This window comes from Saimiri boliviensis, chromosome 10 (genome assembly GCF_048565385.1).
Source record: "Saimiri boliviensis isolate mSaiBol1 chromosome 10, mSaiBol1.pri, whole genome shotgun sequence".
Taxonomy (NCBI): domain Eukaryota; kingdom Metazoa; phylum Chordata; class Mammalia; order Primates; family Cebidae; genus Saimiri; species Saimiri boliviensis.
In genome coordinates this window covers 50,616,983-50,632,382 of record NC_133458.1, presented here as the reverse complement: position 1 = coordinate 50,632,382, position 15,400 = coordinate 50,616,983, and the positions used below count along the sequence as shown (strand labels likewise).

The following is a 15,400-nucleotide window of genomic DNA, read 5'->3' as shown; positions in this document are numbered from 1 at the left end:
ATGGCTAATGAGATATGTTGCATTTTCTTTCCATACTCAGTGTTCAGACTTGGTGTGCATTTTACACTCACAGATCATCTCCGCTCAGACCAGCCACGCCTCAGTGCTCACGGTCACACGCACACAGGCTAGTGCCTACTGCACTGGCCAGGCACAGGCTTAGATCTAGCATTGGTTCCCCCTCCCTGGGCACCTTCTGTGTTGTGGTGGGCATGCAGGTAGAGCCGGGGCTCGGAGGCATGCATTAACAATGGGCTCAGAACATAGAGAAAGATGATCTGCATGGGAATAATTATATGTACTGGCATTTCTCCTTCGGGTGCTCCCCCACCTCTCCACTTCGCAAAGGAGGCTCTTTGAGATCACTCTCCTCCCATTCAACTCCCACACTCTCTCCTTTCCCCTCTGCTTGGAAATGGCCACCGTGACTGCGAAGAGCCTCCTTGGAGACTCCCAGGTTGTTAATCAATTTCTCAGCTGGAGGCAAAATGATCAAGCGCAGCAATTTCTCCATTAAGGGGCTTTCTCTTGACCTTTCCACTGAGGAAGGGCTTTTGCATAAAGTGAAATGCGCTTTGTCTTCACCAGGGCAGACAAAAGATTAAATTAAAAGAGCAATAACCTAGCTACTACCTGGACTTCCAGGAGGGCAGCCGGGGCCATCGTTCTCCTTCCATCTGTATCTTGCTCATGGCTCTCAGAGGTGGCAGCCAGTGGTGAGTTTTGGCTTTCCTGGAAATAAAGTGGTCATCATATGCCAAACCTGGCCCTGTCAAGGGTCCTAGCTAGATGAGATCTTTTAGGTCCGTTGAGCAGCCCTTTATTTCTGAATGAGGGAGGGAACTGAGGGGCCAGGTAACTGCAGTGAGAACCCAGGTCTCCTGACCCGACTCCCTTCTACTCTGTTCTGGCAAGTTCTGCCATTGGCTTCTCACCCCTTTCTTTGCTGAGTGACAGCATCCCTCTCCCCACCACACACCCCCACATGCCCCACTCCTTCGGCCTCCCTGGTGTCTGCCTCCCAGCTGAAGAGTCACCACGTGAAGTCTTAGCAAAAGATATTCTTCCTTCTACTCCAGGTTCTTGTTAAAATGCTCATAAAAGGAAAAAGCAACAGTACTGGACAATTCCCACTCCAAATACGTGGTCACTGCTGGCTGTTTCTGTGTTGGGAGGGACCCTCAAATAGATAGGGATCATTGTCATTAAGATTAGCAAAGCCTGACTCGCAGCACAGAACCAGGCCGATTATGGAGAAAGAATAACACAATGTGAGAACATAGGATCTGCAGCTTTATCAGTGAAGGATTACATTAATAGCCACATTTTGCATTTGTCATAGTGTCTCTTCTTAATAACATTCAAGTACTTGCCTGTAACCCACTTAGCTCATCCTCAGAACAATGAGCCACAAGCAGGAGCCACGTTAAGGGCTTGCAGCTGGTAGTTTCTTCACGGTAGTTTTTCTTTCTTCTAGGCACTCTTCCTTTCTTCCTCCTGACCTCCCGCCTCTTAGCTGAGAAGAGGGTGGACTAGGGAAAAACAGGAATTGAGGTTTTTACAAAATACTCAGCTTCCATTGAAGAATATCCTGGGAATGTAGCAACATATTTGTAACTTGCCACAGTCCTGAGTGCTCTGGCCCTCTGGGGTGGGTGTGGGCTTGTGGAGCCATTGACACTCTCTGGATGTGGGCAGAATAAGGGTCTTTCCCTCTGGAAATTTGGCCTGCGGTGGCTTGGCAGTTGACTGCTCTATTCTATAGAAGATAAGAGACTGAATTCTTTTTTTTTTTAATTGCATTTTAGGCTTTGGGGTACATATGAAGAACGTGCAAGATTGTTGCACAGGTACACACATGGCTGTGTGATTTGCTGCCTTCCTCCCCTTCACCTATATCTGGCATTTCTCCCCATGCTATCTCTCCCCAACTCTCCACCTTCCGCTGTCCCTCCCCTATTTCCCCCCAACAGACCCCAGTGTGTGACATTCCCCTCCCCGTGTCCATGTGTTCTCATTGTTCAACACCCGCCTATGAGTGAGAACACGCGGTGTTTGATTTTCTGTTCTTGTGTCAGTTTGCTGAGAATGATGGTTTCCAGGTTCATCCATGTCCCTACAAAGGACACGAACTCTTGTTGCTTGTTTCTACTGCAGGCCTGAAAGCAACTGATGGCTGCAAAGCGGCACAGGTTGAATCATTGGCCTATGACTCCAACGGCAGCGGCAGCGGGAAAGCGAGCCTGGAGGTGGCATTTCCCTCTTACCCCAGGGAGCCTGACATTCCTGGAAACTGGGCCAGTTCCCTCTCACCTTCCTTTCTCCCTAGCCAAGGCACAATCAAGGGTGAATGGGGCAGGAAGGATGGGCTCCTTGTCTTCCAAACTAAAGCCTTTGTGTCTGAGAGCAAACCTAGCTGCGCAGGGGCTGCAAAGAGCCAGACCTGGGGTGGTGGTAAGGGAATATTCCCAGCAGGCAAACCAGAGAGCTTGTCTGACAAGCATTTGTTAACCGAATTGATCTGATTACTCAGGGTTTTCTTAGCCAGGACTGGGGCAGAGAGGGGCTGCAGTTGCTTTTCATTCTATTTAATTTCTGTTTTCCAAGAATGAATATCAAGGGAGCAGCTTTGATTAAACAAGCCTTTAAAAAGGGGGAGAAAATGCCAGGTTTTACAGAGAGCCTTGCTGAGTCGCTGGCAAATGGCCACATGACACAATATTTTTAGTCTTTGGATATTATCTCCTTTCTTAGTACAAAACTGCTATTCCCTTTAACACAGCTCTTAGGTTCAGGGAAAAAAGAAATTAGCCTGGTGTTAAAAAGAAAAAAAGTATCAAGATTCCAGGAAATCACCCTCTTAATAGAAATTAAAAAGAAAATTCTCATGTGCCTAGTTCTACAGTTCTCCATACGCTTTCTATCTGCTACTGTTTTTCTTTTTTCCTTTCTGTATAACTTGTTGAGACTGTGGGCCCAATGGAGAAGATTTCATAGCCAAGTCTAGCATTAGCACATTCAAATAGATTTTTAGAAAATGTTTTGCAGGATGTTTTTTTGTTGCTGCCTTTTTTTTTTTTTTTAAGATTCTTTAAGGTGGGAATGTTGGTCTTATGTAGATGGAAAATGAATAAGAAGAAAACCTTAATATTTAACATTGAACAAATATTTATTGAGCATCTATTATGTGCTAGTCACTGAAGATGCAGCAGTGAATGAAATGAAGCCCCTTCCCTTATGGATTCCTTCTAATGGGACAGCAGTAGTAACATTTATTGAGGACTTGCTATGCACCAGGCATTGTTCTAGCACTTTATATGATAACCCGTCGGGCATGCCCTAGTATTATTACCCTTTGCAAGCATCACACGGCTGGAAAGTGGCAAACCAGAATTCACATCCAGGTATTCTGGCTCCAAAGTCACCAAACTTAATTTACTGCCCTAATTTGTGACTCTTGTATTCCACATGAGTCTAAGGGTCCTTCTTCTTGGTTCCCATCACATCCTGTATTGATCCCTCTTGGAGCACCTCCCCAAACCTTTGTTCCCTCAGTTGACCATAAGATTTCGGAGGGCAGGGCCTGTTTGTCATCTCTGTATCCCAAGACCTTTTCATGCTTGGGACCAACCAGAATTGGAGACCCAGCTGCTAGAGCATTTCAAAACACATGTGGAAAGACACCCTGATTCAGGTTCTTATAGTAAATCTCCTTCCCGACCCACGAGTCTCTAAAACTCTGTCCTTCTATCATATCTAGCTTAAGGCTCTGATTTATGGACATGTGAAGATTCTCTGCAGGGAAGACTCTGCTTAAAGGGACAGGACTGCTCTGTGCATGGGCAGCTGCAGGCCTAGGCAACTGCTGCCAGGCCATGAACTGGAGTGCTAATGGGGGGCTTGGGATTTAAACATCCCACCTGGGAGTGTCGCCAAGGTGCTTGCACAATTTGTGGGGCTGGGAGAAGGGTGCCCTATGCCATCACCCAAATATTTCCTCTTAAAAATGGGCAGAAAACACCTAAATGATCAGCAAGAAAGGATTTAGTAAAATAAACCCCTGTAGTGTGATGCTGTGCCGTCGTTAACTAAGCAGGCTGTAAAATACGATTTAAGAATAGGGGTAAATGCTCAAGGTATAAATGCAATGAACAGATATTATGATTTTGTTGATAATATAACCACTATTTTTTGGAGAGTATACATTTGTATAGAAAAGAACAGAAGGCTCATCACCAAAATGAGATTTAATAGGTGACATATTTCATCTCTTTTTTATACTTCTCTGTCTTTTTCAGTTTTGTATAAAATACGTTCGTTACAACTAGAAAAACATTATTAAATAATAAACAAAAGGAAACTTTAAAAATGGCTTTAAAACCTTATACTGGCCTCAGAGGAGACCTTTAATCTATTTTCTGTGTACACTCTCTTCTTGTACTGGAAGCTCAGCAGTGATCATAACACAGCAAATCGCTGGGTTGGAAACCTTGGCAGGTGTTTCCTTTGATTCTAGACTTCAGGGGCTGTGGCTCTGGTTGCAAAACCTCCACTGATGATCTGATCCTGAGATCTAAGGCCTTGAGGCTAGAACATCCCTCATCCTAGCAGGAAATAATGAAACCTTCTAAACTTAAAGCCCTTGGAAAAAATGGATATAAACATGTAAGTCTCTAGCGTTGCTGCGATCCTTCGTATTTTACGGCGTGCATTCTCATTTAATCCTTGATAACATGGAGGAGCAATTGGTCAAATCAACCCTAAATTATAGGCAAGAAAGGCACTTGTCCCAGATATTGTGGTAAGGACCAGAGCTTAAGCCAGATGCAGTGGTTCATGCCTGTAATCCCAGCACTTAGGGAGGCAGAGGCAGGTGGATCCCTTGAGTCAGGAGTTCGAGCCCAGCTGGGCAACATGGTGAAACCCTGTCTCTACAAAAAAAATACAGAAAAGTTAGTCGGGTGTGGTGCCACACACCTGTAGTCCTAGCTACTCATGAGGATGAGATGGGAGGATTGCTTGAGCCTGGGAGGTGGAGAGGCTGCAGTGAGCCATGATGGACCCACTGCACTGCAGCCTGGGTAACAGAGCCAGACGCTGTCTCAGAAAAAAAAAAAAAAAAGAACTTGGACCCTGAACTCAGCTCTTCTGATCTAGGCTCTTCCCCTGTTTTCTTGACTCCATTGTAGGAGAAACAGAGCAGTCTTGATGAGCTCCATGGATGGCACAGGCAAGGTCCTCCTGTGGCCTGGCCCTCAGTGGGCTGTGCGCATAAACCCGTCTCTTCCTATCAGATCAAGGAGTTCTGGGCAGGGTGTCATCAAGAGAGCTAGGCTGGGAGCCAAAGATGACAAAGACTCTCGACTACCCAAAGATGTAGGAAGGACTCTCCCCCGTGCCAAGAATTAGATATAAAACAGCTCTTTATATCTAATAGGAATTAGCTATAAAAACCGCTCTTCTATATCCATAAAGCAGCTTCCAGCCTGAACGACAGGCCCTGCCACATTTCATTCTTTGCTCACCCTTGTCCCTGGTTCCTTCAGTCATTTCAATGAGTGTTGGTCGTGCACATTTTTATACCCTGCTATATTGTAAGTTGTTTGTAAGGGTAGCGATCGGATCTGACTTGTTTTGATATAGTCCTATTACCTAATGGGTAGTAGGTGTATTTAAACAGTGTTGGTTAAAGCCAAGGCATAGAATCAAAGCCAGAAGTTGTCCAGAAGAAGTGAGAACACACTGATAGGGATAAGAAGATTGGACTCAGAAGCAGAGTCTGCCTTGACAGGGGTCTTTTATATATTTTCTGTAGTTAGAGCAGGGTCTACTCACCAGCTCTTTAGGGTGTGGTCAACCAGAGCTCAGACCAACAGAGCCAGAAGTTTCTGGATTCAAGAGTGATTAAATTGGGTAACTGCTCATTTGAATCTCATCCTGCTGCATCAGGAACATTCCATAGACTAAGGATATAAAACAGGGGATGAGCATACATCTTCTGGGGAAGGGTGGGCAGGTGGGCTGATTTTATCAACATTTTCCCCTTGTTTTTTAGTATTTCCTGACTTCTCTCTCAAAGAGCTTCAGAATGTCTGCAAATGGCACCCTCTTCTCCACAGCGGAATTGGACTTTGAAGCAGGACCCAGCAGGTAGCCTGGCTACTGACCTTGCTTGAAGTACCGTTTATCTGAGGCTCAAGGAAAACATGAGGGAAAGATCACAGTACAAACTGAGGGCAGATGAGGGGGGACTTTGAGCGGTCTACAGCCTCATTGTAAGTCAGATGGTGGTGAACCCCAGAGAGAGACGGAGAATAAGGCAATTGTCTGGGAGTCCTCTTTTGGTCTCCAGAGAACAGGAGTGACAGTATGGGAGATGGTGCCCCAGTACGGGAGTGTCATGAGCAGTGCAAGGTCAGACGTAACCAGTTCCATGCACATTTTCCGCATGTACTGCTTTATAAGTACCTCACTAACCGATTGTGCCACTGGAGCTCCAGGCCCACGCACATTTTGATCTTTCCATAAGGTCAGATTTTTACTGATGCTATTTCAATCCCAAAAGCCATGAACTACATGGAATTCCCGAGGAGGCAACTCTCCTTAGACTTCTTACTGACGCAATAGTCAGAGCGCACAGGCTTAAGCCACTCCACGGGTTGGTCAGTATTGTAAACCAAACATAGATACGTCATCAACACATACATGTCATAAACGTTCCACATCAAAGTAACATTTAACAGCATGAGAAAAGGGAGTAGGAAAAAAAAAGTTAATAAGCCAGACCAAGGACAGTGATGTGGACAAGGAGAGTGTCTTGGTCACATCCAAGGTCATCAGTGTCTTGTAAGGAAAGGTGGTTGATTTGGGCAGATGCTGGGTGCAGATCACAAGTGACACAAGACAGGGTCCGTCAAGATGGCCATGCTGAGCCAGTGAAGTCCTGATCATTTCATGGTCCTTGGGTCCTCTGGTGAAGACTGGTAGTAAAGGATTATGCCCTGACCTACCTGAGTGTTGTCTCTCTTGATTAGGTGAACATCTGGACCCTGTTGGCTTGATGCCTTTTGAAATGTAAGATGGCATCTTTTTCTAAGATGGAGTCACTAATATTAAGGGTGATCTATACAAGTTTTCTCAGAACCCATGTTGTTCGGGAGAGGCAGCCATCCAAGCAAAGTGGCTGATGAGGGGAAAGCAATGACTTGGGGTGAGCAGGCCTCCAGGGAAGTCCAGGCCTTGTGGATGAAAACGCATTGGCCTCGGGGTGAAGCAGGTGAGGCTCCTGGCTCTGCGCCAGGTGTGGGAACAAGAGCTAGACCGGGGAGCCATGGGGCCCTTTCTCCCTCCTGTGGGAGTGATAGGCACATTCCAGGGATCTTGCGAGAAACACCAGAATAGAGGGTGCAGCATGGTGCTTGAGCAGGCGCTGGCCTGGTGGGATGATGGTGGTCAATAGCCACTGCAGAATGAGAAGCAGCCAGTGGGTTCAGGGGCAGGGAGAGAACGGAAGCCCTGCAGGCCCTGAGACTGTGGGGGCATTGTGGAGAGGGTCGCCACCAAAGGGGCAGGCTCTGCCCTCACTCCTCCCACCCCGTGTCTTTCCCCACCACATCTTGAGGTAGTGTAGTAAAGCTTGACTCTCTCATGTGGAATGTTTCCTGGCAGTTTCCATCTCATCGTGGAGGTGAGGGACAGCGGCGGCCTCAGAGCCTCCACGACCATCCATGTGAACATCGTGAACCTCAACGATGAAGCCCCTCGCTTTACCAGGTAGGTCTGAGGGCATCCTTCTTAGGCCACCTCGTCCCCTCTGGCACATTTAATACAAGGCAGAGACATGCCCTTTGCTCTGGCCTGCAGGAGAGATTAGAGGCGCGAGCTCTTCAAAGTCTCTGTCTGGCCCTCTGGACTGCTGTTTTGCACCTTTGCTGCCTCTGCCGCCTGTACCCCTACGTTCACAGGCACCGCAGGATTTGGGGTATTGTGGGGAGGAGGGGTTGACACATGCCCGGATGTGGGGCCTGCCACTGTGCACACGCAGAGGGTGCTTTTATAATAAAGCGCGGCACGTCAGTAACAGTGATGGTGGCCACACGTTAGTGACAGTGATGTCGGCCGCATGTTGGTGACAGTGACGCTGTAGTGACAGTGATGGTGACCGCATGTAACAGTGATAGTGGCCGTACATTAGTGACAGTTATGGTGGCTGCATGTTGGTGACAGTTATGGTGGCTGCACATTAGTGACAGTGATTGTGGCTGCACATTAGTGACAGTGACGGTGGCCACATGTTGGTGACAGTGATGGTAGCCGCACGTTAGTGACAGTGATGGTGGCCGCATGTTGGTGACAGTGATGGTGGCTGCACATTAGTGACAGTGATGGTAGCCACATGTTGGTGACAGTGATGGTAGCCGCACGTTAGTGACAGTGATGGTGTAGTGACAGTGATGGTGACCGCATGTAACAGCGATAGTGGCCGCACGTTAGTGACAGTGATGGTGGCCGCATGTTGGTGACAGTGACGGTGGCTGCACGTTGGTGACAGTGACGGTGGCCGCACATTGGTGACAGTGATGGTAACTGTTAGTAACAGTGATGATGCGGAGTCCCAGATCACATGTCATCACTCACATCTCCCTCCTGGCGTGTCATCCTTGCACTGAGGAGCGGGCTGTTTTCATGGTGCCTGCCCATTACTGGGTGTTCTAAAGTTTCTTCCTTCCATGGTGGATCCAGAAAAGTGATCTGACTGTGTCTGGCAGCTCCTCCGTCCAGCAGAGGTGGGAAGGGTAAATGCGTCAGGTGGAGGGGAGTTTGTGGAAATGTGCCTGGCACCTGACACAAAAGGAAGATCTGAGCCTATCATAGATGGGGATTTAGGAGAAGGGGGGCTTCTGAGCTGGAAGGGGCAGGCTCTGCCCTCACTCCTCCTACTCCATATTTTTCCCCATCCCATTTTAAAGTAACGTCAGCAAAGTTTGATTCTCTCACGTGGAATGTTTCCCTGGCAGTTCTCCTGGCATACTGCTTACAGAGCCTCCGCCTGCCCCAGTCTCTGAGATGGGCATAGGAGCCAGCCACAAGGAAAGTGGCAAAATCACCTTTAACAGCATAAATGGCTCTGAATAGATTCAGCACAGGACCCTCCACCAACAAAAGACCATTTGGCCTCAGAGCTAGGTAGAGGGCTTGCAAAAGTACTCCAAGATTGGGAGGTATTAAGGCAGCCACACTCGCAGGGTAACCTGGTGCCACTTAGCACACGCACCACAGTTGCACAACTTCTGGATGTGAACACAGTCCACAGTCCAGTTGCAGGTATCAAAGAATGCATCTGCTCCAGCCCCACAGCCTGAGGATGGAGCCCCAATACGTTCCTCTTTCCAACCTTGACCCTCAATTTATCTGCTGCGATTAAATTGCTACATAATGCTTTCCATCAGCACCTCAAGCTGGGTTAGGTTCAGAAGGAGAGCACAGTGCCTTTAAGCTGACAGGTGGCTCTTGGAGCAAAGTCCAGGCAGCTTATTAACAGTTGTGACACCCCAGTCCAGACTCATGCTCAGGCATACCACACAGCTCTGCAGGTTCTTTAAGAACCCCCAGAGGAGGTGATGGCTGCAGGGCTGGAGCAGACACATTCTTTGTCACCTTCCCCACAAGCCCCATCTGTGAGGAGGGGAGGCAGGTTAATGGGGTTGCAAAGGGAAAAATAACAAGAACTCCCCAGGGGCAGAACTTGTAAACCATCTGGTTTGGACCACATCTTCAAAAATATAGCAACTGACTTAAGCAGAGAGAAAACATGACTCGTACTGGCTTGGGAGGTACCCAGAGGTCAGCCGGGAACTCTCTGGTTCTCCTTTCAGGTTTGAAAGAGGAACATATCGGGCTCTATCCCCAGGCAGAGAGCATGATCTGTGTGACAATCTGCATTTTTTAGTCAGTCCACTTTATTTCAAACAGCATTCCTTGGATGAAGGTGAAGATGGGTCTGCTAGAGCCTCACTCTAAAAGAAGGAGTGGGGGCAGGGTGGCAGCCCTGACTTGACAGCAGGCAGTCAATGAGAGTCAGCCTCATCCTTCAGCCATACACAATTTGAAAGGATTTGCTCGGTTTCAAACTAAGTGCTGACGTGGAGGGCTTTCATGGTTCCCCTGAGCTTCTGATCCTCCTTTTCCCATAAATCAGTGCTAGCACTAACGATAACTTCTTTAATTCAGGATTAACAAAATTAAATCCTCAAACAGACTCAAGTGTACTGAGCTTGAGTGTGAAATAGAAATGTAGAGCGTAGAGACAGCCTTTCTATCTTTACTATTTGTTAAACTCCTGCAATTAACACAACCAAAGCGAATCCTGTGTCTGTTCATGAGACTGTCTCCCCTTTTTATCCCTGGGTGGTGACAAATGTCGGAAAGCTTTATAGAATCAGGATGCGAGCTCCAGGAGTCTGCTATTATTGAAGTTGAGTATTTTATTATAAAAACCCTTGACAGGCTGACAGGCCAGGCATGGTGGCTCATGACTGTAATCCCCGCACTTTGAGATGCCAAGGCAGGTGGATCACCTGAGGTCAGGAGTTCGAGACCAGCCTGACCAACACGATGAAACCCTATCTCTACTAAAAATACCAAAAATTAGCCAGGCATGGTGTCAGGGGTGCCTATAGTCCCAGCTACTCAGGAGGCTGAGGCAGGAGAATCGTTTGAACCTGGGAGGCGGAGGTTGTGGTGAGCCGAGATGGTACCACTGCAGCCGGGGCAACAAGAGCAAAACTCTGCGTCAAAACCAAAACCAAAACCAAAAGCCCAGCAGCTGACAAATGTACTGTTTTCCCATGCACAGAGCTTGCTATGTGTGCAGAGCTCTTTATTTTAGAGTTGGGTAGCAGGTCTTTCTCCCCTCCTGACTGTTTCTTTTGTATTTACTCAGTCCTTTTCCACCTGATACTCGGCAATGTCATGCACACCTTAGGCACCTACTGAAAACTCATTCATAGTGAAGCCATCCATGGCTTCCCAGCATCTACCTTTCCCCCTGAGTGTGGCTGCTGGCCCAGGCTCTGGAGGTCAGGTGTTTCGGGGAAGAAGGGCGTGGGAATGCAGCTGGCGGCGGAGCTTTGCTCTGTCAGCCTGGCTGCATGGCTCCTGGCTTCACTGTGCTTTGCATAGCTCTTAACTGTGGTCTATGTCGGATGGTATTTTATACATACCTGTAGCTTGGATTCAAAAATCAAATAGATTAAAGATTTTATCTCCTGCCAGGCTCAATGTCAGGCTAATCAGGAGAGAATAGTTCACCTGAGGAGCTGTGCCAATAGCCTGACCAGTCCCTTTCTTGGGGATCTGGGTTCCTGGAGCACTCAGGATGGACTAGATGAGCCTTCAGAGCAGAGTTTCTTAACACAGCAGCACTGATGGCATTGAGCCAGGCACCCCTTTGTAGAGGGGCTGTCCTGTGCACTGGAGGACGTGTAGCAACATCATCTCCGGCTTCTGTCCCCTAAATATCAACAGCAGCTGTCTCTCCTCGTTGTGAAAATCAAACGTGTTCAGATGCCACCCCTGCCCCCCAATTGAGAACCGCTGCCTGAGAAGGAAAAAGGGGTGATGGGAGGAAGGGGCTTCTCTTCCCTAGGTATCCTCTCTCTGTCCTGCGGGAGACTGGGAGGCTGTGGCTGCCACCTCTGGCATCACCTTATAATCATCCTTCTGAAACCTTAAAGCCTGTAGAGAGCCACTGGGCATCTTGTGAAAATGCCAGTCCTGGTTCGGAGGGCTGGGGTGGGCGGGCCTGAGGTCTGCATGTCTAAGCAGCTCCCTGGCGATGCTTCTTCTAGGAGCATGCTTGGAGTAGCGCATAGCCATGTGAGTAGCATAGGCCCCTTAGTGGGCTCTTCGTCAGAAGTTAACAGAACCCACTCAATGACCAAAGCAAAAACACACCACATTAGCAAGAGGGGCGCTCACAGAAGGGACTGAGGAAGTGTCCTGCCTGGGGGGCTGCGGCCACCTCCTCCCCTCCTGGCTCTGTTTTTGCCTCCTGCCACCCCACCTCTTTGGTCCCATCCCACTTTGCCTATTCTTGGACTCACCAGTGACAGCGTGACAGACTCCCTGAAAAGGAGGTGTACCCAGTAAGGGAAGGATGAATGGGCCTGTTTCAGTGGGGCACCGGAGTGCCCTTAGGCTGAACCTGATTACGCCCCCCCCAGCAATGGAATATACCCACAGAAGACCACCTTGTGAATGGATGTGGTGGGACGTTGGATCCAGGGAGGAGCCCTCGTAGGGAGGGTCAGGGCGAGGACCTGGTTCCCACCTTTCTCTGTCTGCCCCTGACTCTAGTGATCGGTTTCCTGCCATCTCTCTTCCCTCTGGCCCTACCTACCTTATTGGGTTGGTGAGAGAGCACAGCAGAAACATGCTGAACTTACGACAGGAGGGCAGTCACTTAGATCTCAGAGGTACTATACCCCTCTCAAAAACGATCCCACATGGGAACTCCTCCACTTGGGAAACTGGGAGATTAGAGGTGACTATTTGCCCCACTGAAATGATTTTCCTCAGCAGAAGGACTTCCTGCCGAGTTATTTTAACCAATAAGCCTTCCCTTAGAGCATTCAAAATTACTCAATATATAGTTAGTTAAAACTCCCAACCTATCAGTCTCATTACTGACCTGTTCCAAAGGCATTGGTGGAGGTCTGAGGAAGATGGGTGAGTTGGTGATTTGGCGTTATCTTGCAAGAAGGAGGACAGTTATGGGGCCTGGTCTTCTGCCAGGGGACCTCGTTCTCAGTTCAGAGAGATGACCTCATGATTAATGCGTGCAATTTCTGTGCATAAATTCTGTATCCTCAGGCAAAAAAAAAAAGACAAGGAAGAAAAAAAAAAGTGAACAAAGGTGTGAAAATGGAGAGGCTTTACAGCATTTTTGGCTTCTGGTGGCAGCGATGCGATGGGAGTCAGGAACAAGGGAGGGAACCGGCAGCTCCGGACATGACCCTGGCATGTAACTCTGGACACAGTGATTTCTAAAAAGAATTCAGGGAAATCTGCACAAAAAGTGGGAAAATGAGAAAAGAGAGCCAGATAGGCCAACTCTCCTTATTTCAAAAGATGTTAATGCCAAGGCTGATCTGAAATGACATCAGGCAGATGTGCGTAGAGTCGGAGACCGTGGTGGCCCATGTAATCGTTGCAACGGCAATGCGGTACTTTCTTCGCATCCACGGGATGTGATCTTTGGGAATACAAAGCCAGCGATGCTCCTTTCCGCTACTGCACCCTCCCGCTGAGCATGTTGATGCAACTTGAACAGCTCTGCACTATATTTAGGACTAACCCAAATACCCATCGCCTAGACGCTACCTTCCTGTGCCCCTGAAAATTAGCTGTGTCTGCTGTATCTCTGTTACAGCCCGACACGAGTGTACATGATCCCGGAGGAACTGAGTCCCGGAACTATCGTGGCCAACATCACAGCGGAGGATCCTGATGAAGAAGGTCTTCCCAGCCACCTCCTCTACAGCATTACCACTGTTAGCAAATATTTCATGATAAATCAGTGTAAGCCACTCACCTCCATCCTTAAGTGCACCCTCTAATTCAGCCATTTGGATTGTTTTACAATGCAGTCATCCCTCGATACCCATGAGAATTGGTTCCAGCATGCACCGGTGGATACCAAAATCCACGTATGCCCAAGTCTTTCTACGAAATGGCATAGTATTTGCATATAACCTATGCCTGTCCCCCCATATACTTTATATCATCTCTAGATTACTTAAACTACCCGATACAACGTAAATGCTATGTGGAGAGTTGTTTTACTGTATTGCTTAGGTAATAATGATGAGAAAAAAATATCTGTACGTGTTTAGTACAGATGCAACCATCCATTTCTTTTTGCTGAATATTTTTAATCCTCAGTTGGTTGAATCTGAGGATGCAGAACCCATGGATACAGAGGGCTGACTGTATTTTTCTTATTTTCTGGTCTGGGCATGTCTTTCTGTCTGGGGTCATCATTGGTTACCAAATTAATAGATGTATGAAAAGCAGCTGGCATGGGGGTTGGGGAAACGAAATAGGGTTGACAACTATGTCCCCCTTCGCCTTTGTGGGAGCTGGTGGGGGGGTGTGTGAAGATATTTATTTTCTTATCCATTGTTAGGTTTGTGACTGAGACCTCTATAAAAAAGACAGATGAACAATAGAAAAGCATACAAATTTATTTAATGTAAGTTTTATGTTACACCAGAGCCTTCAGAAATGAAGACTCAAAGAAACAGGGAAACCCATGTGTTTTAAGCTCGGTTTGATGACGTGAGTAATTACAGAGCAGTATGGCTGGAGGACAGAAGGGTATGATCCGATGATAATAAGCCTAGGGGGGTTTAGCAAGGCCCATTTGTTCAGCTCTTCCTGGCACCTCTGTCTTCCTGAATAGGATGTGCCTTTCCTCCAGTATAGGTACGATACCTCTGGAATGAGGGTCTCGTGACTGCTTCGAAGGAAAGCCAGAGAGCTCTTTTATGGTCTACTTCTGGAAGAAGGGCAGGAGAAGGTCAGAGAGACCTTCTTGCTTCTGCTGTTTCCTCAAATGCAAGGTGCCATATTTTAGGGTAATGTGTCCTGAATCCCATCACCTTTTTCTCAAAGGCAGGTGTGTAAGGATGGATGGGTTACTTATCCTGAGAGTACCCTTTCGTCTTCCGAAAAGAGAAGCTATCTCAGCACTGTCCAATAGGAATAGAATAATTTCAAAGCCTCTAGCAGTCACATTTTTAAAAAGTAAAAAGAAATAGGAGAAATTCATTTCAATAAGGCATTTTTATTTAACTCAACGTGTATAAAATATCTTTTCAATGTAATCAATACTTAAAAGTTATTCATGGGCAGGCGTAGTGGCTCATGTCTGTAATCCCAGCACTTTGAGAGGCTGAGGCCAGAGGATTGCTTGAGCCCAGGAGCTCTAGATCAGCCTGGGCAATGTAGTTAAACCCTGTCTCTACTAAAAATTTAAAAATTAGCTGAGTGTGGTGACCCACACCTATAGTCCCAGCTACTCAGGAAGTTGAGGCAGGAGGATTTCTTGAGCCCAGGAGTTTAAGGCTGCAGTGAGCTATGATCATTCCACTCTACTCCAGCCTGAGAGACAGAGCAAGACCCTGTCTCAAAAAAATATATGTATTCATGAGGTATTTCATATCATTTTCTTTGGTATCAAGTCTTGGAAGATTGTTGTATGTTTTATTCTTACAGTACATCTCAATTTGGACTAGCACCATTTAATCACTCAATAACTCTCATGTGACTCGTGGTAACTGTACGGGACAGTGTCATTCTAGATCAATCCACCAGACTGCTGGGAGTTATTTTCCCA

The 15,400-nt window shown here is 47.4% G+C and overlaps 1 protein-coding gene across 1 annotated transcript in view; it reads left to right on the top strand.

Moving 5' to 3' along the window:
- The window catches only part of CDHR3 (cadherin related family member 3), a 71,710-nt gene that overhangs the window by 21,016 nt on the left and 35,294 nt on the right, over positions 1-15,400 (top strand). Inside the window, exons 5-7 of the mRNA XM_003921108.4 lie at positions 6,056-6,150; positions 7,669-7,773; positions 13,433-13,581. Coding sequence (XP_003921157.1) covers positions 6,056-6,150; positions 7,669-7,773; positions 13,433-13,581 — 349 coding nt within the window. The remainder of the gene's footprint in view (positions 1-6,055; positions 6,151-7,668; positions 7,774-13,432; positions 13,582-15,400) is intronic.